We start from the raw sequence: 25,212 nt of genomic DNA on the forward strand, positions 1-25,212 counted from the left end.
GCCACTCCACTTCCTCTGCCGTAACTCTGGCAGCTTTCTGGCGTCAGCTCCGCCCAGAGGCGGATCCCGGGGGAATTGCGAGAGCCGGGTGGTTGCAGAAATTAGGTCACGTGCGGGTAGGGAGCGGAGACCCAGGGTCATGCCAGTATTTTCCATCCTAAGGTTTCCCTGACCTGGAATATCCTTATTTGAGCTGACTTTCTCTTGAATTACCCATCCACCCTTCCCTCCAGCTGGTCAGATTTCGTTGTGAATGACCCCAGCATGCAGCCCTTGCTCAACTCTTGGCTCGCAATCGGGGCGGGGCGAGGCGGGAAAGCGGAAATGCAGGGCGCGAAGCGGTCTAGAGTTTCTCCCACCCCCGTCTTAGCCACGTGTGCTCGCGCCGTCTATAGTGGGTGGGGCCAACCCTCAGGACCCCGCCCCTCTCTTCGTGAGAAGCCGCGGCCCTGCGGGCGGGGGCTCCGGTCCGGGCTTTGGCTGCGGCCCCCGTGTAGTAGCGGGGGCGGCGGCCGGGGGCAGCGCGGCTCCTTCCCTTGTTGTGTGTGTCGGTGCCTCCTCGCCATCTTGTTGCAAAGCCTTTTCTTGTCGGCGGGACTCCCGGGGGCCGCGGGGAGGGAGGCATCAGAAGGAGGAAGAGAGGGAGGGGAAGGAGGGAGGCAGTGCCACCTTTTTTTTTTGCATCAATTTCTTTTTAATTTGCAAATAATATTTTGCAAATATTTTGGGAAACATTGATTTTTCTGCCGGCGCTCCCCCGTTCTTCTTTGCGGAGTGCGCCGCGCCGCCCAGCCCTGTCGCCCCCCCGGAGGTGATCCCTCCCTCCTGCCTGCCCGCCAGCCTGACCTGTGCCGGGCTCGCGGGCCGCAGTCTCGGCCCCGGCGCGCCCCCGGCAGCTCTCGGCGCAATGAGCATAGAGACGCTCCTGGAGGCGGCCCGCTTCCTGGAATGGCAAGCGCAGCAACAACAGAGAGCACGTGGTGAGCGGCCGGGCTGGGCCCCCGGGGCGCGGGACAGGGGGGCGAGCGACCCCGGTCCCCGCGCCGCGCGGAACCGCAGGCAGTACCCCTCTGGGTAGCCCCTGAAGCCTGGCAGCGCAGGGCTCCGCGCCAGAGCCGCCGCCCGGGGAGGAGTGTTGTTGGGCAGTGTAATTAATTAATGAATTCATTAATATGCAGCGAGGGACCCGGCTCCCGTGGGCGCACAGAAGCTGCCACCCCTTGTGCACCTTTTGTGGGGGCTCCTTTCTCGTGGGCCAGCGGCACCCTCGGTAGCACTAAAGGTGTGAGCTGCGGGTGGGGGTGGCAGACCCGCGTTTGCGTGCTTGTGTGCACGGGGTTGTGTGATGTGAGCCTCGGGGAGAGCGGATGGATAGACGGATGGATGAACGCTCGTGTACACGGGCGAGTGTATAGTGCACACGAGTGGGCGTGTGTGTAACGGAGTGGGGGGTAGAATTACTCTACGCCGAGCAGCTCCCCGGCTTCCCTGGCCCTATGGGGAGGGTGCGGGGGGCGCTCCCGGCCGATCTACGCGCTGCTTGGGGCGGAGGCGGCCTTTGCAGAATGAAATGACATCGCGTGTCTTATGATCCTGGGCAGCCCCGCCTGACCCCGCCTCCCAGAGCTGGGCTGGGTCGCGCGTCAGGGGTTTGGGAGAGAGTCGGGCAGACTAGGTGTCGAAGAATTGCCGGCAGGTCGCTAGGGGCAGCTCCCAGGCCCTTGCTGCGCCCCACTTTAGCCGGTTTGGAATGTGGCGTGTCTGCGCGTTCCAAACCCGCTCTTGGCTGGAATGTTGCGTGTGCCTGCGTTCCAAGCCAGTTGGTTACACCAGATGGTGACGTGGACGGGCCCCGCCCCCGACCACGTGCACGGGGGACACTCCCGCTGGGGACGACGGGGCCGAGCCCCTCCTCGCTGCCTCGCGCTCGGCCGGGGGCGGGGCCTGGGCGGGGCTGGCGAGGGGCCTTTTGCCGGGTTGGGCCTTGGCTGTGGGCCGCTGGGCATCTCCCAGTAAGAGCCTTTGCCCTGCGGAGGAGGAGCCGAGTTCACCTGTAGGTTCTCGCCCTAACCTACTGTTTTAGATCCTAGGGCGAAGGAAACCCCCCGAATTGCAGGGCAGCCGGATATTTGGAGTTCGCATATTCCCACTGACGTTTCGGGAAATATTCTCACCAGGACCTCCTTCCTGGCAACACCCCTGGCGCATTGTGTAATGCATCAGGCTGAGAAGACGCAAACTTTGGCGCTCCCTCGACAGGGGCAGAGACGAAGATTTCAGATGCTTTCTATCCCTGTGCACTCTGGGTTGTCCCCAGCTTCAGGGTACTGCAGAAATAGGGGCTTGGGTAAAGACCTGTTTTCCGGACCGCTGCGAGGGCCTCAGTTCTGGATCGGTGTGTGTGCAGTATACGGGGACCCCTGTCCCCTCCAGCTTCCCGCACCCCAAACCCTCAGCCGAATTGGTTGAGGTGGAGAATGCTTCGCCCTCCTTTCCTTTCTCTCTGCCTATTGTTGCTTCAGTGATGAGTCATGCAGGAGGTAGTAGTGTGTGTTGTGTGCGCGCGCGCCTGCAGCGTGTGCCGCGGCGGCAGGCGGGGGGAACGGCAGAGGGCCAGGGGCGGGGGAGCGGCGTGTCCGCGAACCTACTCGGGTCGACCGGCCTCTCAAGGTCAAGAGTCACTCTTAGATGCTTGGGTTTTGCGGAACTGATGGGCTGAGACATCAGCCCACGTACTCCTCCCTCTTGTCTTAAGGGTCCAGCGCAGGGTCAGGCCATGGATAAAGCTGGTGGTGACCAAGAATGTCCTGCGTGCGAGCCCAGCGGCAGGTTGCGGGTAGGGAGACATGCACAAATTTGGAGAGACTGAATCACCTGCCCCTGTCATCAATACAGTGCAGTTCAGGAGTACCAATTGTGTCCCTACTGTGTACCATCCACTGTGCTAGAGGTGTACAGGATTGACCTTGCTGTTGCCCCAAGAGAACATTCACTTCACGTTTACTTCGCCTGCAGGCTGGTTGGCAGTATAGGGAAGGGGAGAAGACCCCCACTGTAATCTCTCACATCTCCCAATAATAAGTAAGTCCAGGCTGACAGTAAGAAGTATGGGGATGCAGAGAGTGACACTGAAGGAACCTTGAAGTGATTCTCTCCAAAGAAGTTGCAGAGTCCCTGCCTTATCCCCAGGTAGTGAAACCAGGGAGCAGAGTCAGGCCTAGTTTAGCTGCCCAGTCATAGCTTCTCGTTGGTAGAGCAAGGATCATAGGGGATGGATGAATGGATGCTAGAAAGCCAGCTCCATTCCAGAAACTCACATACAGATGGCTAGACCCAGCTGCAGCAGTTTAATCTCTAGAATTCATTTTCTTCCTTGAGGTTCTGTTTCCTTACTTGGGGTGGGAAGAAGAGCAGAAAAGAAGGTGACCAGAACTGCTTTCCTGGGGTAGGTATCTGATGAGCAGTTCTGAACAGGGATCCTCCAGTCCATGCCGCCATTCAACCTCAAGGAGCAGCTTCCTGACCTAGACCAGTCAGCACATTCATATGAACCTGAGGATGTGTATGCGCAGGCGTCTGTGTGAGAGGGAAGAGGAGAAAGGGCAAGGCCTGGTAGTCAGCAGGAGGGCCTGTTCGTTTCCAGCATTCATGGAGATGGCTGGAATGGGACCCTCTCCTACCTAATCAGGAGCACCCTGGGCCTGGCTTACATGCTGTGCTCCCTGATAGCATGAAGAAGGGAAGAATTCTCTGGAACGATCGGGGCCGCCTAGTATAGACTCCTCAAACCCCACTGTCTGCTGAGCCCCTGGGTCACAGTGGCTTGGGATAGATGAAGACAGCACCGTGCCCACTCTCTCCACTGTGGTCCCTGGGTCACTCCAGAGGAGTCATGCTAAACTGTTTGGGGGCATTTTCAGGACAGAGCCCAGGGAAAGTGCCAGAGTGTGTGTATGTGTGCACGGTAGTGAGAGAGGGAGTTGTACCCATGGGTGCAGCAGAGCAGTATTTTTTTAGTTTGAACCCATATTGCTCCTGAGGTAGGTCCCTGAATGGCTGCCAGTGCCTGCCCTCCACACACACAGTTTCTGCGTCTCCGGTGCATAGGGAGAGGATCACTGCTGTGTGTGGAAGAGGCAGGAATTTTTGGTGCACTGGCCTTGGGCACCTGCTCTCTTTCACCACCAGGCAAGCTTTTTCCTGCTGATCCAGGTGTGATAGAGCTTGGCTGTTCACCTGGGTCCTTCCTAGCACCTTGTGGGGCATACCTGCCTGGCTCTGGAACTGAGAGGGTAGGTGAGAACGAGGAAGTTTCTATCTCCTGGGTGATCTTTTAGAGTTGCTTTAATATATGGGAAATATGAAGTTTGCTTTCACTCTGGGTTCCCAGGGCACCTGTCCTTGGGGCTCTGTCTGTTCCCCTGCATATGGAAAAATGGAACCTTTGTCCCAAAGCCAGTGAAAGTTTGGGTCCTGGCTCAAAGGAATCAAAGTGAGCTTGTGTTGGCCCTGAGCTCCAGGACATTGTCTTGGGGATGGGGTGGAGGGAGGGTCAGATTGGGGATGTCCCAGGGTGGGCCAGAAGGTTCCTGGCTGGAACTCTACCAGCTTTTTTGGCAGTGTGGTCTCCGGGAAGCCCGAGCGCAGAGAGATGGTTTTCTCAGGGTTGTAACATAAGCCAGTGCTGGCTGGAAAGACCTGGGAGAGCAAGGCCTCCCCATTGGAGCGCGCTGGCACTAGTCTGGCAGCTCCCCTTCCTGAAGGGCAGGGGAGATACGGAAGAGGCCCAGGCTGCTGGGAAACCACCGAGTCTCCGGAACACTTCCCCTCTACTTCCTCCTTCGCCTCTTCTCCTCTGTGGGAGGGAGGGGCTGAGAGCTGGCCTGTCTCACACTCAAGCTGTTGATTGGTTTTTTTTGGGTCCCTGAGCCCGAAAGACACGTGAGGGCTGATACCCTCCTCTGCAGGGGGTACTTAGTCAACCTTGTCCCCCCCAGCCCCACCCCTTTGTGGGGTGGGGAGTTTGGGGTGTGTCTGCTGGGCCACTGCCGTCATCTTGGTTAGTCAGTTGTGTGGCGAATCAGAATCCAGGGCAAGAGGGAGGGCTGGTGGACCAGCCTACTCCCTGGCCTGGGGGCTGCAGCTGCTCCCCAGGGCCCTGGCCCACCCAGCCCTGGAGCTAGGGAACCAGACTGGTGGGGCCTGGGAGGAGGGGACAGGGTAAAGATGGAGAGGGGCCTCTGGACCAGGAGGAGCCCACTTTCCTTCTGTTCTCAGCCATCTCCAGAACAGACCTCACCTTACGCTGAAGAGCGCAAGGTTGCTTGAGCTTGCTGCCTGTTCCAACCCTGTGAAAAAGCCTGGCTTTCCTTTCTACCTGCCTCTTACTACTTTCTAGTTTGTGCTGCTGCTGCTGCTGAGAGAAGGACCTAGTGTGTTTTGTATGGTCCCTTGGGAAGCCAGAGGCATTGGTACCTAACTTGGGAGCTCTGGGCCTGCTTCATGTGTGAACTGAAGGTGATGTTTCTGTCCTGCCCGTGGCATGGGGCTCTTGTGAGGATTCAGGTGTGTGTGTATGTAGACACCTAGCTTGTGTTGGCACAGCAAGTATGGGCATCCTCCAGAGTCAGGAGACCTGGGTGGACCTAGCCCATTTTACCTGTGACTTGCTGTGTGACCCTTCACAAATCACTTTGTCTCTCTGAGCTGAATTAGATCATCTGTGAGATGAAGGTCCTGCCTGACCTCTAGAAGGTACTTGGTAAATACTGTTGTTGAGGGTTTTCCCCAGAAGCTACATTCTGTGCGCCCCACTCCATTCTCCTGTGGTGGCCTGTGAAGTCTTTTGTGGACTGGCCCCTGCCCACCTTATCTATCACCCCACACCTCTCAGTCTTCCTGAGCCTCCCTGCTATCACCTGTGTAACCCTTTAACCTTCAGAATCCTGACAGCTCCTGCTCTGCCTTGCCACAGGCCCTGTTCTCCCCAAGCCTGGGTTGTTATCCTGTTACTTGTCTCTCCCCTCACCTCCCAGGGCAGAAGCTCCCCAAAGGGAGGGACCAAGTCTATTCTGTTTGTTCACAGCTGTGCCCCCAGCTGTTAGCCCAGCGCCTAGCTGGATGTGGATGGGTATTTGTGGTGTCTCAGACTGAGCAGGGGTGTCACTGAGCACTGACTGGGACAGGGTCAGAGGATGGGTTACAGCTAGGGGACAGGTAAAGCTGGGGCCCAGGACGGTTGGTCCTGCTGAGACACCCCTTGTGTTCTCTCTGCATAGAGGAGCAGGAGCGGCTTCACTTGGAGCGGGAACGGGAGCAGGAGCAGAAGAAGGCCAGCAGCCTAGCCAGACTGGCCCATGCCCTGCCTGTGGAGGAACCCTGCATGGAGGCACCACCTCTGCCTCTGTCCCCACCGGCACCCCCGCCGGCACCCCCACCACCACTTGCCACCCACACCCCACTTACCGTCATTCCTATTCCAGTAATGACCAATTCCCCTCAGCCTCTGCCCCCGCCACTGGCCCCCACACCCCAGCCTCTGCCCCTGGCACCTCGCCAGCCCACCCTGGTTAGCACTCCTGGACTTGGCATTAAGGAGTCTGCCCCCTTGCCTACCAGACCACAGGTGCCCACCCCTGCTCCCCTACTGCCAGACTCCAAGACCGCTATTCCACCCACTGGCAGCCCCAAGCCTCTGCAGCCCCTCCCCACGCCCATCCTGACCATAGCACCACACCCTGGAGTCCAGCCCCAGTTGGCCCCCCAGCAGCCACCCCCACCCACTCTTGGGACCCTGAAGTTGGCACCAGCTGAAGAAATCAAATCCAGCGAACAGAAGAAGAGGCCTGGGGGGTGAGTGAGGTGTGGGCAGTCCAGGCTGGTCGGGATGGAGAGAACTGCCCACTCCCGGGCTGTGTGTGCAAGAGAAAGTACCCTCCCGAGCTAGCCCTGCAGAGCCATGTCCTACCTCCCCAATCTAGAAGTGCCCTCATATATTTGGATGCATTATCTCTGTGCCCATGCCCATCCCTACTGTGGGAGGGGGAATGGCCACTGGCTTCTGTTGTTGCTAGGCTTCTGTGTACCCTGACCCGCTCCAAGATTGGGCCGATGGCATTTGCAAGCCTTTAGACAGAGTATTGGATTATGGGCCTCCTGGGTGAGGGCTGGGGTCAACTGGCTGTTTCTCTATCTTCTCACAGGTAGCAGCATGGTGGAGGGTGTTTAATGGGGTTTTTGAGCATACTGTGCCCTCCAGGGGGTGTACGCCTATGGCACAGGGTGAACCTCTCCCATTGCTGCTTTTGTAGAGAGAGAATGTCGGCGGTAGGAAGCCTGTGGCCATTTGTGAGTAGAGGCAGGGAGCCGGAAGGCCGCCTAATTGGGCCCTCCTCCCTGAGCCTCCTGTCTGTCTGGGTTTCAGGATCGGAACCAGAGAAGTCCACAACAAATTGGAGAAGAACAGGTGTGTGAGCGTGCGTGTGTGACTTTGGGCCCACCCCGCCTGCTACCGGGACTGCTCACCCTTGGTCCCCAAGCTCTCCTGGGTTCTTCCCTCCCAGCCCTGGCCCCTGGCGCTGGCTGACCACTGCTGCTCCCTTTCCCCAGGAGGGCCCATCTGAAGGAATGCTTTGAGACCCTGAAACGCAACATCCCTAATGTGGACGACAAGAAGACATCAAATCTGAGCGTGCTGCGGACGGCGCTGCGGTATATCCAGGTATGGGGTAGGGAAGCACGCCGAAAGGGGGGCGGGCAGCCGCCGCCGCAGCAGCGAGAGCTCCCCTCCTCCCCCCTCCCCCCTCCTCCCCCCTCCTCCCCTCCTCCCCTCCTCCCCTCGCCGCGGCCCCGCCCCGAGCTCTCTCCCTCGCCGGCTCCCCCGCCCTCCTCCACGCGGGCGCTGAGCACATGGCCCGGCTGACGTCAGCGGGGCTCCCCGCCCGGGAGGGGACCGGAGGACTGGCGCGCTTGCGCGAGGCAGGGCGACGACGAAGCTCCCTCCCCCCCGCCCCGTCGGGTCCACCCGTGGGCAAGGCCCCCGCTACTCAGTGTCAAACCCGGTGCCCGGTCTTGCTTTAGCGCCTGACTCTCTGTTAGTGTCCGTGGATGAGAAGGGCGCAGAGCGGCGACCTCTCCGCGCCTCCACCCTGCCTGCCCGCGGTGCCTGGGTGGGAATAGGATTGGGCCCGAGTCTGTTGCTCGTCGGAGGGGGGGAATGTCCCTCGGGCTTTGCTCCTAGCACACGGCGGCGCGCCGGTGGAACCCCCCACTTTTACCCCAGAAGGATTAAGATCTTTCCAGTGATCCCATTGAGGTGCCATGACCCGAGTCAGGGGGTGAAACCTGGGGTTGGAGAAATGCCGCGGTCTCACCGGGTGACAGCCCCGGGGTCACCGAACCTTTCAAAATTACGCTCTCCTGTCTGGGTTTGAAAAAAAAAAGAAAACCTTTTCCAGGAGCCCTCCTGGCCGTGCGTCCCTCCCTGGGAGCTTTGGCTCCCCTCTGCGGTACGGGAAGGGGGGCAACCGCCTGATAAGACAGTTGCCATGACGGCCCGAGTTTCGGTTTCCTTGGCAACCGGCCGAAGGTTCCGCGTGCCGGGAAGGAGGCTGTGGGGGTGGGGCGGACGGCCTCGGTCGGCTGCAGCGGAGACAGAATCGGAACGGAGACTTTGGGGAGTAGGAGGGACTTAGGGCTCCCTGTCCGCGCGGGCTGGGGGCGGGGGACCCTGAGGTCTCCCTGTCGGTGCGCTTGGGAGACCTGGGGGCTGGACGGCCTCACGAGGTGATAGCAAAGAGGGTCCGCCAAGGCGAGGAGCCAGCGGTGGGGCGCCGTCCCTCCCCCGGCCCCAACTGCGGGTCACAGCCCTAAGGTAACTAGAGCCTGACTCGAGGGGCGGAGGCGCTGTTTCGCGGCGGCTTCCACCCGGCTGCTCCCTTCTCGCCTCCCTTGAGTCCGCGCCCTTCCGCCCTCCCTCCGGACCAGAGGGAGGAGCTGGCGCGCGTCCAGGCGGCTTCCTGGCACCCGGGAGGGGTGGGGCCGGGCTCACGGATTGGCCAGGCCGGGCAGGGCGGGGCTCCTGCGCGCGCGGATTGAGGGTGCGTCTGGCGAGGAGTGACGCAGCAAAGCCGGGGCCGCGTGGGTGCGCGCGTGCTCTGGGAGGGGCGGGGCCTCAGCCGTAAGGGGCGGAGGGTTTCAGAGAATCTCAGGGAGCTTTATTTCTGGGATGTTTTTTGCAAATACTTGGGCTTGAGTGTAAGTTACTGGTCCTTTAGTTATACTCAGACACGGCCTGGGAGCAAGTCCCTAACCAAATGCTGTGACATTTTGTGTGATAATCACTTTTCTCTTCTGTATTGTGGTAACACCAGACAGGGAAAAATAGTAGTATCTTTGTCATAGAGATGTTAGAATTGGGCCTCTACAAATACTACCTTAACAATTATGTAGTAGTAGTAAGGACAGAATGTAAAGTTCCCCTTAGCAGATATATACTTAGGGTGGGGAGCCTTGTTCTCATGAGGTGTGGATTTGAAAATAAATCAGAAATAGACACTCAGTAGGGCGAGCCGACTGAGCGCGTGGGTTTGGTGGACCTGGGTTGTCCTGGGGCTAGCAGTGGAAGCAGAAATAGAAGAAAACTTTTAAGACTGTCTATAAATCCTCAACTTCACTCATTTATTCATTCAGGTGCTTTTGGACAGCCCTGTGTCTGATTCTGAGAAAGCTGGAGCAAGGAGAAAAGCGGGGTCTCTGTCCTTAGGTTTTGTCTTAAGAGTAGCTTATAAACAAAACAGGACTATGCCATGAGGATGTAGTAGGGACAGGGATCACAGGATCAATTCTGGGGAGTTGGGGAAGTTGTTGCTGAGGAAGAGGCCTTTGAGCTGAGACCTAAAAGTCTCAGGGTAACCTAGGAAAGAGGTGGGCAGAGAGCCCAGCACAGGGCAGAGTTTTTCGGGAGGGAACAGGATGCATTTTTGGAAGTTGAATATGGCTGGGTCACCATGCAGAGATGGGGCAGGCAGGACACTAGATGGGAGTTGAAAGGAAGTAGTTGAGAGACCACATAGGATGTGCTCTGGCTTTAGTGTGCTGAGGTGGGAAGCTGTGGGAGGCTATAGCCCCCAACATGATCCAGACTGGCTTGGAGGTGGCAAAGAATTTGAAAAAAGCTGCAATGAAATGGACAGAAACAGAATGAGGAGTAGGCTGTTGCCAAACCACGCATCCAGACAATCTTAGAAAGGAAATGAGTTTAGGGATAGAAAAAAATATTTCATACAATAGGGAGAAAAAAGCAGGTGTTGCAGTACTTGTATCAGACAAAATAGACTTCAAAACAAAGAATGTCGCAAGAGACAAAGAAGGACATTACATATGATAAAGGGGTCAGTCCAACAAGAGGACACAACCATTGTAAATATCTATGCACCCAACACAGGAGCACCTACATATGTGAAACAAACACTAACAGAATTAAAGGAGGAAATAGATGCAATGCATATTTTAGGAGAATTCAACACACCACTCACTCCAAAGGACAGATCAACCAGACAGAAAATAAGGACATAGAGGCACTGAACAACACATTAGAACAGATGGACCTACCAGACATCTACAGAACTATACACCCAAAAGCAGCAGGCTACACATTCTTCTCAAGTGCACATGGACCATTTTCCAGAATAGACCACATACTAGGCCACAGAAACCTCAGTGAATTCAAAAAGATTGAAAGGAAATGGGTTTAAAATGAAGCAGTGTGGACTAAAGCTAGACCCTGGGATAACTCTCCAGGGGCCTCTGGTCCTGTAGAGAACTGTGCTAGTGAGAAGAGGAGGTTTTGGCAACTAACATTATCTTCTCTCTGAGCCAGAAAGCTACCCACCCTGTCAGCACCCAGGTTTGAGTGAGGGCTGACACACCACACACCCCATCATTGGTGTAGCCTCTCATCTGATGTCATGTCCTGCATTGGCCTCTCAGGGTAGAGCCAGCTGAGAAGCCAGCCAGGTGTGTGTATGTATATGTTAAGGGGAGGGATCTTTATGGCAGAAATGTGAGGAGAAGCCGGTTAATCCCAAAGCCAGGATAATAGAGGTGGCTGTGTGTGGCCTGGCACTGGTGTAACAGAAGGGTAGAACTCGCAGGTTTCAGGCCAATATAGAGCTCAGCTGTATCTGGGTTATGTGTCATGGGCACTAACAGTTTGAGGTGCCCCAGGGAAATGGAATCGGGAAACTCAGGCCTAATGGGTACTGTGACTCTCTGGGGATGAGAGACAGGATAGAGGTAGGAACTAACATGCTTACGTCCTCACGATCCTGGGGCTACTGGCTCCCTGGCCTCTGGCAGGGTCAGAGGATAAAAGCTAACTATAGAAGAGCCCTTGCCCTCACTTACAGGGTTGGACTGGGATGGCGTGTGCTGAAGTGGAAGGGCAAACCGTGAAACACACAGGGAGTTGAATGAACCAGTTTCTGATTAAGTACTTCCTAGCAGTCTTGTTAAATGCTCAAGTGTGTGGAGGGCAGGAGGGGGTACTGGTGAGGGCGTGGGGTGGGGAAGGAAGTGGAGGAGGTAGGGACTCAGGTATGGTCTTGGAGCACGAGCAGATAAGACCTTGGGGATAGGATCCGCGAGTGTCTGGGAAGAGTGTTCAGAGAGTAAAACTAAGACAAGCTGTATGGTTTGGTGTGTGAAGGGCCAGTGAGCCCTCTACCTGGCTGGGACTGGCAAACTTTGTGTGCTAAGAACTCAGGAGCAGGTCAGGTGAGGGACTCAGGATGCAGCAGGCCAGGGTTGTCCATGTTGCCTGGTAGATCCAGTAGTCAAGACACAGTAGGTCCAAGGGGAAGCTGGCAGCAGGGAGGCCTGCAAGACTTGGATGAGTTGGTCTAATAAAGTGTCAGAATCAGGAAGTCATGGGGAATGAGAGAGACCTGGTATGGAAAGGAGTGAGAAGTATGACCCAAGCTGGTCTTGTGGATACTGAAGACCCTGCTGACGGGAGCAGTAGACAGGCTGGGAGGCTCGGTCCCCAGCACCTAGCTGGGGGGTCAGCCCAAGGGGCGCCAGGCTGCCTGTGGGCCTGGAGTTGAGGGGGAGGGTGTTGTGTGGTGGATAAGGGAGCTCCCACCTACTGTTCTTAGTGACATGGGTGGCGTCAGCTTCCTGGGGACCTGGATGAGGGATGGAGTCGCCTCCCAGGGGTGCTTTGAGTCAGTGCTGTTAAGTATGCCAAGAGCCATTTCTTACTGATCTCTGCAACTCCAGGACAGATGTGAAGGGTCAGGGCATGTTCTGGGGCCTGGGGGTTGTTCAGCAGCTTGGGGAGTTTGAAGGGCTGTGGTAAAAATAGGGCACTGTCAAGAGATAGCACAGGCAGGCACTGTGGGGACTAGCCCAGGAGGTCGGAGCAGAGGTGCCAAGCCAGCAGCTGCGGGGGACAAGGTGGAGGCAGGTCAAGAAGAAATACGGGGGATGTGGTGGGGGTCACAAAGTCCAGCAGTCACCCTCCAAGGACACTGACGTTCAGGAGACCAGTGCATGATGTGGTGGGGAGAAGAAAAGGGACCATTCGGGGTTCTGTAGGGAATGGGTTCCAGGAGGGTGGCTTGTGGCACCAGTGGCTGGTGTAGGATGGTGGTGGCAGAGGCCTGAGCACACCTGAGTCTGTTACCCTTTCTGTCCTTCCTACAGAAGTGGAGGGAGAGGCTGCCAGGAGGGTGTATGGGGCAAGAGTGAGGTAAAGCCCCTCAGGACAGGGTTGATGTGGGGATAGGACTGACCCTGGCCCCAGGCTCCAGGGTCTGTACTTCCTTTCAGTGGTGCCTGCTGGAGAGCCTGCAGTCCCCTGGACGCTAGGCCTCACAGGGTAGAGCCACAGCCAGGAGGCTGGTGTGATCTTTCCCAGCCCCTGTCAGCCTGGGCACCTGCTCCTGCAGATCGCCCACCCTGGTGGCACGGTGGTGGCTATGGGGAGATGTCTGTGGTACAGTGGGCCTCTTGGTTGCTGCTCAGAGTATCCTGCTGCCCCTTGCCCTGTTCTCCAGTCCCTGAAGAGGAAGGAGAAAGAATATGAGCATGAGATGGAGCGGCTGGCACGGGAGAAGATTGCCACGCAGCAGCGGCTGGCAGAGCTCAAGCACGAGCTGAGCCAGTGGATGGATGTGCTGGAGATCGACCGCATGCTCCGGCAGACAGGCCAGCCTGAGGACGACCAGGCCTCCACCTCTACTGCCTCCGGTGAGCTCCACTTGCCACCTGTTCAGTGTTACCTCTGCCCCTCAAATGCCAGCCTCTGTCCTTTTCTTTGCCTGCTAGAAAAGATGCCCCATCCCTTATTCCCCAGACCCCCGGGGCATCTACTCCTCCAGCTTCTTATTTCCCAAGCCCTTCTGACCTGTCCTTGTCCCTGTGGCCCCCCACAGAGGGTGAGGACAACATAGACGAGGATATGGAGGAGGACCAGGCTGGTCTGGGCCCACCTAAACTGAGCCATCGCCCCCACCCGGAGCTGCCGAAGCCACCACCCAGCACTGCCCCTGCACCTCTGCCTGCCCACCCACGCCCCCCTTCCCAGCCTGTGACCCTGTCTCCTGCCCACCTGCCCGGGCAGCAGCCACCACCACATCAGAAGACACCGCTGCCGGCACCTCCTCCCCCACCAGCTGCCCCTGCCCAAACGCTGGTTCCCGCTCAAGCCCATTTGGTGGCCACGGCTGGCGGAGGCTCCACGGTCATCGCCCACACAGCCACCACCCATGCCTCAGTCATCCAGACTGTGAACCACGTTCTACAGGGGCCGGGTGGCAAGCACATTGCCCACATTGCCCCCTCAGCCCCCAGCCCTGCTGTGCAGCTGGCACCTGCTACACCCCCCATTGGCCACATCACAGTGCACCCTGCCACCCTCAACCATGTGGCCCATCTCGGCTCCCAGCTGCCCCTGTACCCACAGCCTGTGGCAGTGAGCCAGCCTGTGGCAGTGAGCCACATTGCCCACACCCTCTCGCACCAGCAAGTGAATGGCACAGCTGGGCTGGGGCCCCCAGCCACAGTCATGGCAAAGCCAGCCGTAGGGGCTCAGGTGGTGCATCACCCCCAGCTGGTGGGCCAGACAGTGCTGAACCCTGTGACCATGGTCACCATGCCCTCCTTCCCTGTCAGCACACTCAAGCTGGCTTGAGCATGTGGTCACTCAGAGGCCCCCCAGTGGGGGCAGGGAGGGGGACCTAGCCCCGACTCTCCCACCCACCAGCTCCACACATTCCAGCCAGGCCCAGGCCTACCCCACCCATACACACCCCCAGGCCTCCTAGCGGAAGGGGGTGCAGAGACTCTGAGCCAGGGGAGGGAGAGGCCAGCCCTGGGAGCTGGGCAGAGGGCCGAGGGTCACCCCACTGCACTAGGACTTGATAAAGTGATGAATGACACCCTGGTGAATGTGCCACCCATCCTGGTGTCAGCTCCAGTGCTGTTCCTGCCTCCCCACCCGTCCCCTGAAACCAGTGCGATGTGGACGTTGTGTTCTCTGCCTCCCCCACCCTGTCTCCTGCTGCTGCTATTGCTCTGCCTGGCGAGGTGAATGCGTGTCCCGGCCCTCCTGTCCCAAGCTCCAGCCTTCTCTTCCCAGGCCTTTGGAGGGGAAAGGGGGTAAGCAGAACTGAAGCAACTTGGCCCAGAAAACTGGGGACTATGGGAGGCCCTGCCCTGAGTACAGGTGACAGGTCTTGGGAAGCAGCTGGTCTGGAATTCCACCCAGATCGGTGGGCACCCCAGCCCGGGACTCTCCAACCCAGTGGCAGTCACTGTGATTTGTTAAACAGAAGCTAGTGAAAACGATTCTCCCACCAACCAACCAAACCCAAGCTGTTGCCAAGTTCCTTGAGCTCCCCCAATCCTTGCCATTGGCCCTGGGAGGGAAGGCGGATGGTTGGGTGAGGAAGGAAGGGCTTGGCTACCTTCCCCACCATTGGTCCCAGGGGAGCTCCTCTGGACCCCGGTTCCTACCCCGGGCGTAGCTGTTGGCTCCCAGGAGGAAGGTGCTGCCTGGCCTTGGCTGCCCTGGCTCCCTGGGCTCTGCTCAGCGCTGTGCACTTCCCTGAGGGCTGGGTGGGCCTGGGTGCTTCCTGTAGCCTGCGAGACATGGACCTGCCTCTGGTCTGGGTTCCAGAGCCTGAAGCTACACAGAAGGTTAAAATCCGGGGGCTCCCCGAATCCCTTCCTAAACGCCCTGGGGACCTACAGGGAAGGGAGCAGGCCCAGACTCGAGGACAGCTGCTGCTTCTACCCCAACTTCTCGTCTCTGGTCTCTTCCCAACCTCTCTTTCCGCTAAACATCCCCTTCTCCAGGGGCTCTTCTGAGTGGACCCTCCCTCGTGGGGGCTGCTGTGTGCCACCACCTTCCTGAGGAAAGGTCCTTGGTTGGGCTAAGGGCAGGGCCGAGCTGGGGTGGGGTGGCGTGAGGGGGCCTGGGTTTAGGGGATGCTCGTTTCCCTGTCTCTGCCTTGGCAGACTGCTTTGGCTTCTCTTTTTATGTGGGTATTTATTACAAGTGGCCTTGTGTCCAATACTCAGTTACACACACGTGCACACTCGACTCCCCACCTGGACACACACCAATGGCCTTTCAGTGTGGGGCAGGAAGCGAGTGTCTCTAGGTGTGAAGCTTGCATTGGCAGGCAGGTCAGGGCAGTGCCCTTTGGGACACTGAGGAGGCCAGCAACAGTCTTGAATGAATTTAGACACCTAAGAACCTTTCAGTTCCTTCCTGGTCTAGGAGACCAAAGGCCTATTGCCTCCTTAGAGGCCTCTAGGAGTAAGCCCCATACCCACCTCAACACAGTGCCCCCACTTAACAAGCTTGCTGCCTTCCTGCTCCTGTAGCCACCTGCTACCCATGTTCTGGGGTCAGCGGGCAGGATTGCTCTCCCCTGTGTGATCACAATGGAAAGAGCAGAGGAACAGGGGCAGGTTTGGTGCCCAGGGAAGTCGGTGAAGCACGGTGGACCTGCCCCTCCTCTCGGCTCTGTTCACCTCCTGCATTCTGAGGCCGGTTCAGAGTTAAAACTCATGCCAGCCAGCTGTCCCTTGGCCTGCAGATACCTCACCTGCCCCCAGCAGTGGGGCCCCTGAATCTAGTGCCGAATGACTATGTCCAGATTGGTGACGGTGGGTGGTGTTGCTGTTTGTGTCGTTAGTGAAGCTGTGATGCTGTGTGCCCTCGGGCAGCCACCGCCCAGCCCTTCCTGGGCACACCCCTCTGAGTTGTCAGGACCACATCTGTCCTCATCCTGTGGGACCTCCTGCCCCTCCCCTCCCTAGCCCTTCCAGCCTAGAGGACATGCATGTGCACGCATGCGTGCACACACACACACACACACACACACACACACACACACACACACACACACACATCTTACCTCTCATGCGTGTTTTACTTATTGATGTTCAGAGTGGCTCACTGGCTGGGAGTCTTTACCTCGGGGAGAGGGAAGGTTGGTTCCTTGGGAGGCCAAAGAAGGGCAGGGAGTGCCTGGTGGGGAGTCAGGGGTCACCATAACCTCTGCTCTCCAGGAATAGTTCTCCATCCCAGGTTCTCACCCCCGTCCCCCAAAGAGGTGACCCTTGTTTACAGTGAGAACTCGGTCACTGTGTCTCCGTTTCCTGAAATATAAACTGTAGCGACCCCAGACTGTAGAAATTTTTATGTGTTTGGATACATCTGCTGTGTGGGAAAAAAATACAAAAACCCTAATTTTGTACATATTGTATTTTTACTATTGAACTGTATTCTAGTGGCTGTTCATGCTCCAAGACTTTAGGTATTGAGACATGAATACTATCCATGTAATAAGCACTTGCCTGGAATAAAATATAAAACTGAAATAAACCTGCACTGAAACCTGAGCTGGAGCCACCAGCCTGCACCATCTGGGTCATTTTGTTGCAACAAGAGGCAGAGACCTTCAGGAAAGGCCTCCAGCTAGAAGCATCAGGGCCCTTACCCTGTTGATGTTTGGGGGATGCTATTTCTCACACCACTTGCATGCATGTCAGTTTTAGAAAAAGATTTGGGACCCTCCAGTTCTTACCCTAAAGCTCAATCCTCAGCAGGCTCTGAGAACTGCAGTTCTGGTCATCCTTATACTTTTGCAATACTTTATACTTCCTCAAACCATTTTCACAAACATTATCTTGTTTCATCTCTTAACAGCATGGTGAAGTAAATAAGCCAAGAACCAGCCCCATCTGGCAGATTAGAAACAGGTCTGAGGTGGCTGAGAGACTTATAAGGCCATGCATCTTAGTCTGGGACCTTGTGGAGCTGCAGTCAGGTCTCAACTCGTGTGGGGTTCCCCCAAGCATGTGACGCCCTGCCCCTGAGGCCTGGCGTAGCACTGGGGATCCTGAACTCAAGGAAGTCCCAGTGGGAAATGGTGAAGGGGAGTAGCCCCAGGATCCGCGCACAGAAGGGTCAGAGGCTTCCTGAGGGGATGCACTTGTGGGGTTAGAACAGGTCATCTGAGTAGTCTGTAAGGCCGGCCCCTCAGGAAAAGGAACAAGAAGAGGAAGTAGTTGGTCAGGCGTCAAAAGAACCGTGTTCTAACCTGGGCCTGGAGGACCTTTGTCCCTATGACATCTTCGCTCCCCAGTTTGGGGGACAGTAGCCCTTTGGCAGGCTGTCTCAAGTGGGGAGGTGAGGAAGACTGAGGCCAAGGAGCAGTAAGCCGGGACTGGCTGTAGACCAGCACCTACCTCATCTCACTCCCATCTCACCTACCCCACTCCAGCCCCAGGGCACTGACTTAAATTCTCTTCTCAGGGTGGATCTGGGGATATGGGGGTTATCCTTAGGGAAGAGAGTGGTGGCTGTGAGGGTCTTGGGGTCCCATTCCCAAGAATTACCAGCCTCAACAAAGGCCGGCCCCTTTCTCTTGTGAGGTGCTGGCTCCCTCTGCTGGTAACTCCAGTAAGCTGGGCCGCTCCACCCCAGGGACAGCCAACGGTTAGGATTAGTATTTCCTAAATACCCATTCAGTGTCAGTCAGACACTGCCCAGCCCTGAGGACAGAGAGGAAGACTGCCCCTGGAAGTGATGACCCGGAATCCTGAGGGCTACCACTGTATCTTAAGGGGTAAGCAGAAACTCCCCTCCTGCACTCCAAGGACAGCCCCCCACTGAGAGAGGGACTTACGGTCAGAGAACTGGAAAACAAAAACGCCCAAACTGAAATCCAGGTGCTTCCACTTAAACTAGCCCTGCTCTGTAAGAGAGACAACTTACTTCCAGGGTTGGAGGAATCTGAGGTAGTGTTTATAGTGTCCTGCAGCTGTCCTGCTCTTATCTATACACACATTGCCCTTGGCAGGTTCATCACTTCAGCTGTGGGATTCTTGCTGGTCCTGGAAGCCCAGCCAGGGGCCTCCAGCACCTCTGCGTGGCGTAGGGAAGGGGTAGGAGCGTGTGAAGGGACCAGGCCACTCCCAGGTAGTTTATTGGGAGCCTTTGGTGAACACCTTTCAGGTGGAGTCACAGCAGGGGAAATTCTGATTTTTCCAGGCAACAGGATGAGCTGGGGGTGGGGGAGGTGTTCCCTGGAGGGGCTTATAAGGTACCCCAGCCTGAAGCATCCCGTGTCAACTAGCTTCCTTTCGTCACAGCTCAAGTGAGTTAACAGACCCTAATGCCCAGAAAGCCAGTGTTCTCTAGATCAGACCACAAGCTGGTGACTAGAGCTACTAGGATCCATGTATGATTGAAACAGGGTCCTCTGAGGCAGGGGAAGGCAGGTACTTTTCCATGTTGGGCTGCCTCAGTTGGGCTTTTCCATGCCTTGGCAGGTTTGCCCCCTCCTGACACTCCCCCCATGCTCCAGCCTAAAGCAGGCATCTCTAAGACTGCTTAGTGGGCAGGATCCTAGGCCAGAGGGCCAGGGTCCTTCCCCACTGGCTGCAGAGAAAGGCAGGGTTCCTGCAGATTCCCAGTCAAGCACCAGCTCATCACTGCAGCCAGTCAGGAGGGCAGGCAGGCTGGGGAAGGGATGGGACAGGGACCTGTGCTCATCCAGAGGTTGAACAGGCCGTTGCCTCTTACACAAGATCACTGGCTCTGAGGCAAGGTCCTCCCAAGGGCTTTCTCTGAGTATTTGGGATCTGTCTATCACCCCTGCCCCTGACCAGCCCATAGCCAACACTCCTCTCTCCGAGACACTTTAGTTCTCTCTTTTTGCCACCCTTGCCTTGTGGGACTAGTCCACTTTATCATTCAGTTGTGCAGCTTACAGAATTCCCCAACACACAAAGTCACTCACTGTCCAGTGCCAGGCCACAGGCAGCCCCCAGAGCCTTAAGCATTGCCAAATGCTGTGTTTATTGGTCTGTTACACTGAAAATTATAGTTTCTGAGCCAAAAAACATACACACTGTGCTTCTCACAAAACCACTGAGTCACTAAGGCAGGCACACAATGGCCACCGTGCTTGGTGGAGGCCAAGGACTCACAGATGATTGGGGCGGGCTGGCCCACAAGAGGCCATGTGTTGCCCAGGGTAGGGGTGGTCTGGGGAGACTGCTGGATGCAGAGGGGCTGCTGGGGCCTTTTACATGTTTCTCAAATGCAGGTTTCCAGACCTTAGCGACTGCTGGGCAGGCCCCAGCCCCTGTGGCAGTACAAGGCCTAGCTTGCATGTGTTCAGTGGTGGAAGGGAAATAGGAATGACAGAGCAAGCAATGTGCCTAGGCCTGGTGTCAAGAACTGGGCCCTTTCTAGCACCCCAGTGAGCAAGGCTCCTCCAAGGGGGGTTCTGGGTCTCTAGGCCCCTCAGCATGCTGGGAAGCATGTGGTAGGCAAAGCTGGCCCCGCTTCTCATCAGGGACAAACGGGAGACCCATGCACTGTCCTCACCCCAGCCTCAGGGACTCAGGAGATGCCTGGGATAGGTGGTGGGCTGCCCCACAGCTCTGGGGCCCGTTCCTGAGGGGGGCTGTGACAGGACTGCCTCCCTAAAAAATCAGCATGGGACTGATTCTCCCATGAAGAACAAATGCTCCCACCACATTCTAGACCACCCAGTTGGCAAAGCGCCATTTATACAGTTTTCAGGGCTGCATTTAATGCATAAAGCAAGAGCAGGATGGTGAGAGAGACTGTGCAGATGCATGTGGGTGTGCTGTATAGGCTGGGGCAGGGCACAGGGTCACCTCAGGTGGCCAAGGCGGTAGCAGTGTTCCTACCCAGTGAGCTGCTCCTGCCCAGGGCCCACATCTTACGACTGCCTCACAGTCTCAGTGGAGGGCCTGGAAGGCAGCCCGGGCCTCCTGCACCCAGGACACACACCCAATCCAGCAGCTGTTCTGGCTGCTCCAGCTGAGGCTGGGTATACCAGCAAAAGGACTCACAGAAGAGGGACAGCACAGAATCTCCTTGCCCGCATGACCCTCGCCAGGGCTGTAGTCGCCTGGGCCCCAGACTGACCCGGGAGAGGCCAAAGGGAGCAGGCCAGGCTGAGGCTGCAGGTGGCAGTGGGATTATTCCTAAGTGTTAGAGAGGGGAGCACAACAGGTGTCCCCCAAGGCAGCTGCTCCCTGAGGCCTGAGGGCATCCTGGTCCCTGACCTGCCCTGTGGGGCCATCACTGCCCGGAGTCAGATCCCAGGCTCACAAGCACTTCGTCGACAACACAGTGGGGCAGGCAGGGCCACTGGGGCCAGGGCAGTCTTGGCTGAACTGCCTCTGCACTTCTCCCTGCGGTGGCCCCACTGGGCTCTGGCCGGCTGCTGCCTCTGGCCACAGCCCTCACTTGTTCTCTATGAGCATCTGCACCTTGTGGACGAGGTCCCGGGCAATCCGCAGGATATCCTGGGCGTCATGATGCTCAGCCCGTTCTGGGAGAAGCATAGATAACTGTGGGGATGCTGGAATGGGTTAGTAGTCTGTGAGGAGCCCTGTGGCTGCCCACCCTGCTCTGTCTCTGCCTGCTGGACTCCTGACATCTGCTGATGGGGAGTATTTCTGAGAGCCCCTCTATCCCTGACCCAGCCAGGAGTGGGGACCCCCATGCCCCTGCTGGGGGCAGCCAGGATGGCTGGACCAGCTCCTACCATTGAAGAACTTGATAATATCGGTGAAGTCCATGTTGTTGTCACGGATAATCTCACGGTAGGCCTCCACCAGAGCCAGGGCAATGAACAGGACAAAGTGCTCCGATGAGATGTGCCGGGCCGCCCAGATCACCTCCCACACAGCAAACACATCCTCATAGAGTAGCTCTGGGGACGGGAGAGGGCTAAGGCTAAGCCTGGCTGCCCAGGGGGCTCTAGATGGAGCCACATTCAGACACAGAGCTCCAGGGGCCAGAGCCCTGGCATTCTCCCCATACACAGAGCATGGTCCAAGAGGGGACTTCCATGCCCCAGGCCAAGACCCTGTCCTTCTCCTTAGTAATTCCTGCACACTGGGCTCTGACAGACACCACATCCACACTGTCACCTAGAACAGCTCTACTTTTATAGGCCTTGGGGCCTGGGAAGATTTGGTTTGAAAGCAGTGATTTTCAACCCTGGTGGCACTTTGGAATCACCAAGGAGCTCTGGCAACTGTGGATGCCTAAGCAGCCACACTTAGTAAGTTGGAGGTTCAGTGGGGCCCAGGGCACTGGTGCATCTAAAAAGCTCCCCAGTGGTTTCAGAGTGCAGGTAGGGTTGAGAACCACTGGCTTTGGGCAAGAGGGATCTCCTACTGCCTGGACCTCTGCCCTCTCATCCAACCCACCTCTTACCTCTCTTAAAATCCAGCAGGAACCAGCGGTAACAGAAATAGAAGTGGGTGTAGTCTCCATTCTGATGCATCAGTTCAAACAGCTCTGAGTCCAGGATCTTGTGTGTGGAGAAAGGGAGACAGACTGAGTGGATGCTACCTCTCTGGGCCTCCCCCACCTTCTGCAGGGTCTCGCACAGTGCCTGGTAGCTGCACTCACGCCCCCTCCAGTCTCCGTGGGTGGACGCTGCACTCTGCTGCCCTACCCGTCTCCCTGGGAGAAACTCTTTTTGGATTTAATATTGTTTTCTGAGTGTTTGATTTCATCATCAACCACACTGCTCGCCAGGACTTCCTGGCCTCCCCGCGGATGGACAAGCCCAGCAGCCACAGTCACTTGCCTGGGGGCAGCTGCAGACCTCACCTGAATGAGGGAGCGCATGTTGGCGAAGTGGATGTCCATAGCGCCCCCATTGGGGAAATTCTGGCTCATCCTCTTCATGAGGAGGCTGAAACAGCTGTAGGCCAGCTGATCTGAGGGGAGAGGGAGTGAGGCTGGCAGGCAGGAGACCCCTGCCTGCTTCACTTCACCGGGGGTGTCCTGGGGCCCAGAGAACAGGGCTGACACAGTACTGCCCTTCCAGACCGAGAGGTCTTTTCCCTTTTCTAGTTTATATCAGCTCAATCCTAATACCATTTTGGGAACACCTTCTGCCCCCATTGCCAGTAGTAGCCCTCACCATTGTCGAGGATGACCAGAAGAGGTGCCAGCAGGTCACACATGCCCTGCACATAACCAATGTCCAGGTGTTCCCACACGTAGCTGAAATGCCAGGGACAGAACCACTGAGTATGCACCATCTGCCCCTCCCCCTGGGGAGACGGCCCCTGAGAGCACCCTGTCCCCAAGCCGTCAACCTTTCTGTGACCTAAAGCACTGGGAGTACGATGGTGAACTTCCCACAAGCCCTCTCCTCAAGGCACTTGGGGCTCAGGGAAGAGACGAACAGGCCGTCACTGCTTGGTATGTGGGGGTGGGGAAGTCAGCTAAGGTTTCCTGAAGAGGTGTGGCTGGAGCTGAGCTCTAAAAGACCTCTAAGAAAAGGAGGGTGGGGTGGGGGTGTGGCAGGTAAAGGGTACAGACAGAGGGAGCCCGGAGTGATGCAGTGCTGGGGAGAGGAGCAGGGGGGCTGCCTAGCCCCCATGGAGCAGGGCCCCTGCTTCCACCCTGAACCCTGCCCCTCACTGGCACCTGCACATGATGTCTCTGAGCCTCTCGAGGTTGGGGGACGTGAAGTACCAGTAATTACGGTCACATCGCTGCACATCTTTGTCTATACGGTGTAGATTTAAGGCCACAGTGTCCAGTAATTCTATCTGAAAGAGTGGAGGCCCTGCAGGCATGAGTGGGGGCCCTGCAGGCATGAGTGGGGGCCGAGGTGATGCCTACATAAAGGAACACAGCAAAGGCAGGAACCAAGGGACTGAGAGGACAGAGTCCTCTGGGGATGCTGTGAGATGAGCTCAGTGCCCCCTCCAGGACAGTCAGGGCACCCCCACCTGCCACCCACCAGCCCATCCCCAAGCACCAGGATGCTAGGAGGACCTCTGGGGCCAGCTGATAACAGTGCCCAGGGAACATCCACATACAGTATAGGCAGCTGCAAGCTCCTCTCTGGCTTCCAGCTCGCTGGCCTGTGAGGCCTTCTCCTGGCTGGGATCTTGGGGCTCAGAGAAAGTGTGGGGCACAGGGACTGGCCTGTCGGAGTCTTCCTCCCCACCGCCGTCTTCCTCCTCGAAGCCCAAGCTCTGTCCCTCATCTATGCTTGACTGGATGCCCGAGGCCACAGAGTAATTGCGAGAGGAAGGCAGTCCTGAGTCTGGAGAGTCAAACTCTACTGACTGCTGCTGCTCCACTATGGTGGTGTCCGCAGGCCCTGCTCCCAGTTCCTGCTCAGCCTCTGGCCTGGCATCCTCAGGGCCCGGGAGCCTTGGGGGCTCTAGGTCATCCACAGAGACAAATACCTGGTGGCGGGGAAGAGACGGCAGGGCTCACACCTGTGCTCACACCTTCCCTCTGCTTGTCATCTCCCTGGGTTAAACGAGAGGGCTGGAGAACTTTCTCCACTCCCTCTGCTGCCGCCCCAGGGCCTCTGAGTGGGTGCCAAGTCTCCCCTTCAGATAATCAGGCTCGGGGCAAACATGAAGATACTGTCTTTAGCCCTGTCGGGCCTCCACTCCTCAGACCTCTTCCTGGAGCCTGAGAAAAAGTGGGAAGCCCTCCAGGACTACCTGTGGCTGCTACAGGAAAGCAGGGGAACCAGAGGCCTAGACACTTGATAGCCAGTGTGAGCTAAGTGTAATTCTACAAATACGTGAAGTCAGGAGGCTGCCTCTGGTCAGGAGAGCTTTGTTAGTGTCTGGGGCAGCCTGCCTGGGGGACAGCAAGCTGGAGGTGTTAGGAAAACAAGTTCTTCATATTCAGTACTGACTGTTCAGCAGAACAAGGCAGGAAACTTCTCTAGCAAGTGCCTAATCACTTAGATTAGCTTCAGACAAGCTGAGGAGCGGTAAGAAGCAAAAGGAGGTTAAGAATGTGTCATACTGATTGGAAACAGTCCTTCACTCACCGTGGACAAACTAGATGGAAAGCTAGAGACATATACAGACTCTTTTCTTTTCCTTTGCCTAGTAGACTGTACGGAAAGGGATCCTAAGAGTAGTTTTCACTTTGGGCAGAGTGCATACATGCTGCTGGGTTGGTGGCAGGTAAGGCCCTGATCCTAAGGCAATCCAAAGCCGCAGAATAGTGCCAGCAAGGAAGGCTACTGCTGCCAGCGGGCCAGGCAGCTGGGACACTGGCACAGACTCAGGATTTTACAAACCCAAAGCCAGACAGAAAGAGAGTATGTTCACAACTAGGGGACTGAGAACAAAGCACATGGAAAGAAAACTGTGGCTTGGTAGTTTTAATTCTTTATGTCTTGCTCCAGCTTGAGTTTTCTGTTAATGTCAGTAAGGATTTAGTAAAGTGATAAAAATATATATTATCTAGAGAAAATTTTAAAGAAAAAACGTAAGTTAGGAAGAAAAGCATCCTTAAAACTGAAACTTCTTCTCAGTTCTGGTTAGGCCCAGCAGCCATGGCTTGGGACTTGCTGTTCAACCAAAGGAGGGATGATGTCAGAACTGTGTGGGCCCTGAGCTGGCTTTGCCTAGTCAGTTCTATGAAGGGATGGGCACACCATGGTGGGAGGGGAGGGCTTGCCAGCAGACGCCACTAAGTGCTCCCCTGGGCTCTGACCAGTAGCTCCCGGGGAAGCCCCCACAATCAGAGGCCAGCAGAGCTGAGAGGGGCACTGAGTCCCAGAGATGGGAAGAGAATTTACTCATCTTGTCAGTAGTGGACCAGGGACTAAAACCCAGGGCTGCCTACGTCTAGCCTCG

At 56.8% G+C, this 25,212-nt stretch overlaps 2 protein-coding genes across 9 annotated transcripts in view; one reads left to right on the forward strand and one right to left on the reverse strand.

The window, feature by feature from the left end:
• Positions 1-476: 476 nt before the first annotated feature.
• Positions 477-16,917, forward strand: MNT (MAX network transcriptional repressor). Of its 4 annotated transcripts, XM_073235035.1 has the most exons (7): positions 2,102-2,670; positions 2,756-2,836; positions 6,279-6,852; positions 7,424-7,465; positions 7,609-7,720; positions 13,059-13,251; positions 13,437-16,917. In XM_073235035.1, the coding sequence occupies exons 2-7, from the start codon at positions 2,803-2,805 to the stop codon at positions 14,192-14,194; spliced, it is 1,713 nt and encodes a 570-aa protein (XP_073091136.1). In that variant the 5' UTR covers positions 2,102-2,670; positions 2,756-2,802; the 3' UTR covers positions 14,195-16,917. The 4 variants fall into 4 exon arrangements, with proteins under 4 accessions (XP_036878722.2, XP_017507074.3, XP_073091136.1 ...); XM_017651585.3 differs by lacking the exons at positions 2,102-2,670; positions 2,756-2,836 and adding an exon at positions 482-980; XM_073235036.1 differs by having other exon boundaries at positions 2,646-2,836.
• Positions 16,918-19,362: 2,445 nt separating this feature from the next.
• The window catches only part of SGSM2 (small G protein signaling modulator 2), a 33,418-nt gene continuing 27,568 nt past the window's right edge, over positions 19,363-25,212 (reverse strand). For 4 of the 5 annotated variants that reach the window (XM_017651584.3, XM_017651582.3, XM_017651583.3 and 1 more), the window contains 7 exons: positions 23,416-23,790; positions 23,018-23,142; positions 22,506-22,588; positions 22,190-22,299; positions 21,788-21,884; positions 21,111-21,278; positions 19,363-20,894 (listed from right to left, as the gene is read on the reverse strand). In XM_017651584.3, coding sequence (XP_017507073.2) covers positions 20,806-20,894; positions 21,111-21,278; positions 21,788-21,884; positions 22,190-22,299; positions 22,506-22,588; positions 23,018-23,142; positions 23,416-23,790 — 1,047 coding nt within the window. In that variant the 3' untranslated portion in view covers positions 19,363-20,805. Of the gene's footprint in view, positions 20,914-21,110; positions 21,279-21,787; positions 21,885-22,189; positions 22,300-22,505; positions 22,589-23,017; positions 23,143-23,415; positions 23,791-25,212 lie in introns of all 5 variants that reach the window. The other variant, XM_017651580.3, reaches the window with a different exon arrangement.

The sequence above is a fragment of the Manis javanica genome, chromosome 4 (genome assembly GCF_040802235.1).
Source record: "Manis javanica isolate MJ-LG chromosome 4, MJ_LKY, whole genome shotgun sequence".
Classification (NCBI taxonomy): domain Eukaryota; kingdom Metazoa; phylum Chordata; class Mammalia; order Pholidota; family Manidae; genus Manis; species Manis javanica.